The sequence below is a fragment of the Bison bison genome, unplaced genomic scaffold, assembly GCF_000754665.1.
Source record: "Bison bison bison isolate TAMUID 2011002044 unplaced genomic scaffold, Bison_UMD1.0 scf7180017864453, whole genome shotgun sequence".
In the NCBI taxonomy this organism is placed as follows: domain Eukaryota; kingdom Metazoa; phylum Chordata; class Mammalia; order Artiodactyla; family Bovidae; genus Bison; species Bison bison.
Window position 1 is genome coordinate 843,461 of NW_011495015.1, and position 1,995 is coordinate 845,455.

The 1,995-nt window shown below is 54.5% G+C and overlaps 1 protein-coding gene across 3 annotated transcripts in view; it reads left to right on the forward strand.

Annotated features, from left to right (window-relative positions):
• Positions 1-1,995, forward strand: part of MPPE1 (metallophosphoesterase 1) — a 14,001-nt gene that overhangs the window by 10,909 nt on the left and 1,097 nt on the right. For 2 of the 3 annotated variants that reach the window (XM_010859069.1, XM_010859070.1), the window contains 4 exons: positions 456-564; positions 677-742; positions 833-955; positions 1,444-1,584. In XM_010859069.1, the coding sequence (XP_010857371.1) occupies positions 456-564; positions 677-742; positions 833-955; positions 1,444-1,584 (439 nt within the window). The remainder of the gene's footprint in view (positions 1-455; positions 565-676; positions 743-832; positions 956-1,443; positions 1,585-1,995) is intronic. The other variant, XM_010859071.1, reaches the window with a different exon arrangement.

The window sequence follows — 1,995 nt, forward strand, 5'->3', positions numbered from 1 at the left end:
AGGGCACCTCAGCTGGCCTGCTGTCATCTGGTTTGGGCTCCTTGGCCCAGTTAGCTTTGCCAGGCCCCCTCTCCCCCGCCTACCCCCCACCCCCACCCCACCCGGTCTGCTTAGGCTCTGCTCTGATGTCTTATTCCACGTCACCCCCACAGGAAGCCAGGGCTGTGGGTGGCTGTCATCTCCCCACTTTACATCCCAGGCCCAGGGACACAAGGTCAGGTGCTGAGTGTAGTGGTCACCTGGGGCCTCTTACTAGTTCAGGGTGGAAAAGCCTTTCCTGTCTTGGATTCGACTCCCAGAGATGCTCTCTTGTCCTCTTAGCATCATCTGCACCTGCATGCACAGTGCAACAGGACTGGAATCTCTTCTCTGTGGGGTGCAGCTTCCGGGTCCCAGAGCACAGGGGCCCACAGACAGCACCAGTGCCCATGGCTTGACCTCCTGTCTCTCTGCAGTTTCGTGATGGTCAACAGTGTTGCACTGGAAGGCGACGGCTGTGACATCTGCTCCAGGGCAGAGGCTGAGCTCCTGGAAATCTCTCACTGGCTGAACTGCTCTCGGGAGGTAGGACACCCCTCAACCCCTGCCCCACTCTAGGGGCACGGCCATCCCCGCTTCCCCCTCCCTCCCACCATCCAGTGTCCAGTGAGTGAAGAGCCTGGCCTCTGACCTGTAGGAGCATAGCCCCCGTGGGTGTGGAGACAGGCAGCGGCTGCCGGCCTCAGCCCCCATCCTGCTACAGGTGAGGGGAGGGACCCCACCCGGTGGCCTGCGAGTGTGTGGGGGAAGCGCTGGGTCTCACGGTCCCCTGACCCCTCTCTGGTCTCGACAGCACTTCCCGCTTTACCGGAGAAATGATGCCAACTGCTCCGGGGAGGACGCAGCACCCCCTGACGAGAAGTACACCCGCTTCAAGGAGCGCTATGACGTGCTGTCCTGGGAGGTCTCGCGGAAGGTGTGCGGGGATGTGGGGATGCAGGGATGCAGGGTGGGGCAGGTGGCGCTTACACAGGCGTTTCATCTTCCGCCCTAGGAAACCCACTCCTAAGATCTGAGTGATGATAGTCTCAGCTCTTGTTTATTCTGTTTCCCACCAACATGTATCCAGGACAGTGAATGAAACTAAAGAGTAGAGTCTTAAAACTTAATTAGAATGTCCTTCCTAAATATATACACACCAATATTTATATACTGTATGGTGTATATAATATATAAAACAAAATATACATTTGTGAAATGGATTTATTAAAATATTTATAAAAAAGAAAATATAATAATTAAAACCATACAATCTGGGATGGAAAAATAGATTCTCCCTGAGAGCCTGGGCTTACTTTTGACGGAGTCTGAAAAGACTGAATGACTTGAGGGCGGAGGGAGCTGCTGGGGGTGTGTGTGTCCCCAGGCCCCGGCGACCTCTCACTGCCTCCACTCCCACCACAGCTGCTGTGGTGGCTGCGGCCGCGCCTGATCCTCAGTGGCCACACACACAGCGCCTGCGAGGTCCAGCACAGGGCAGGCGTCCTGGAGGTCAGTGTGCCATCTTTCAGTTGGAGGAACAGAAACAACCCCAGTTTCATCATGGTATGTGAATGTTTATTTTCGTCTCAAAGCTTCCACAGTATTTAAATCAGCACAGTGATCACCTACTGAATTGCAGCATGAATTGCCGCAATCTGTGAAAACATACAGAAGCTGTAACCACACCCCTCCCAGCACACCCAGCAGTGTGAACCCCTCTCTTGGGGACAGTTGTTTCTCGTGGGGTGGTGAGGGGACCATCTCACAGTGTCTCGTCCGGCGAGGACAGCAGTGCCCCAGGAGCTCTGCCTTCTATTTTCTAAGGAGACAGGGTCATCCTGTCTTATTTTCCACACACGCCTATTTGTGCTGACAGACAGATGCTGCAGGTCTTGCACGTTTGTCAGGGACGTTAGTGACAACCTAAAGCTTCAGCTCCTTTCTTTGAGCCCTGAGTCCATGTCCAGGTTATAG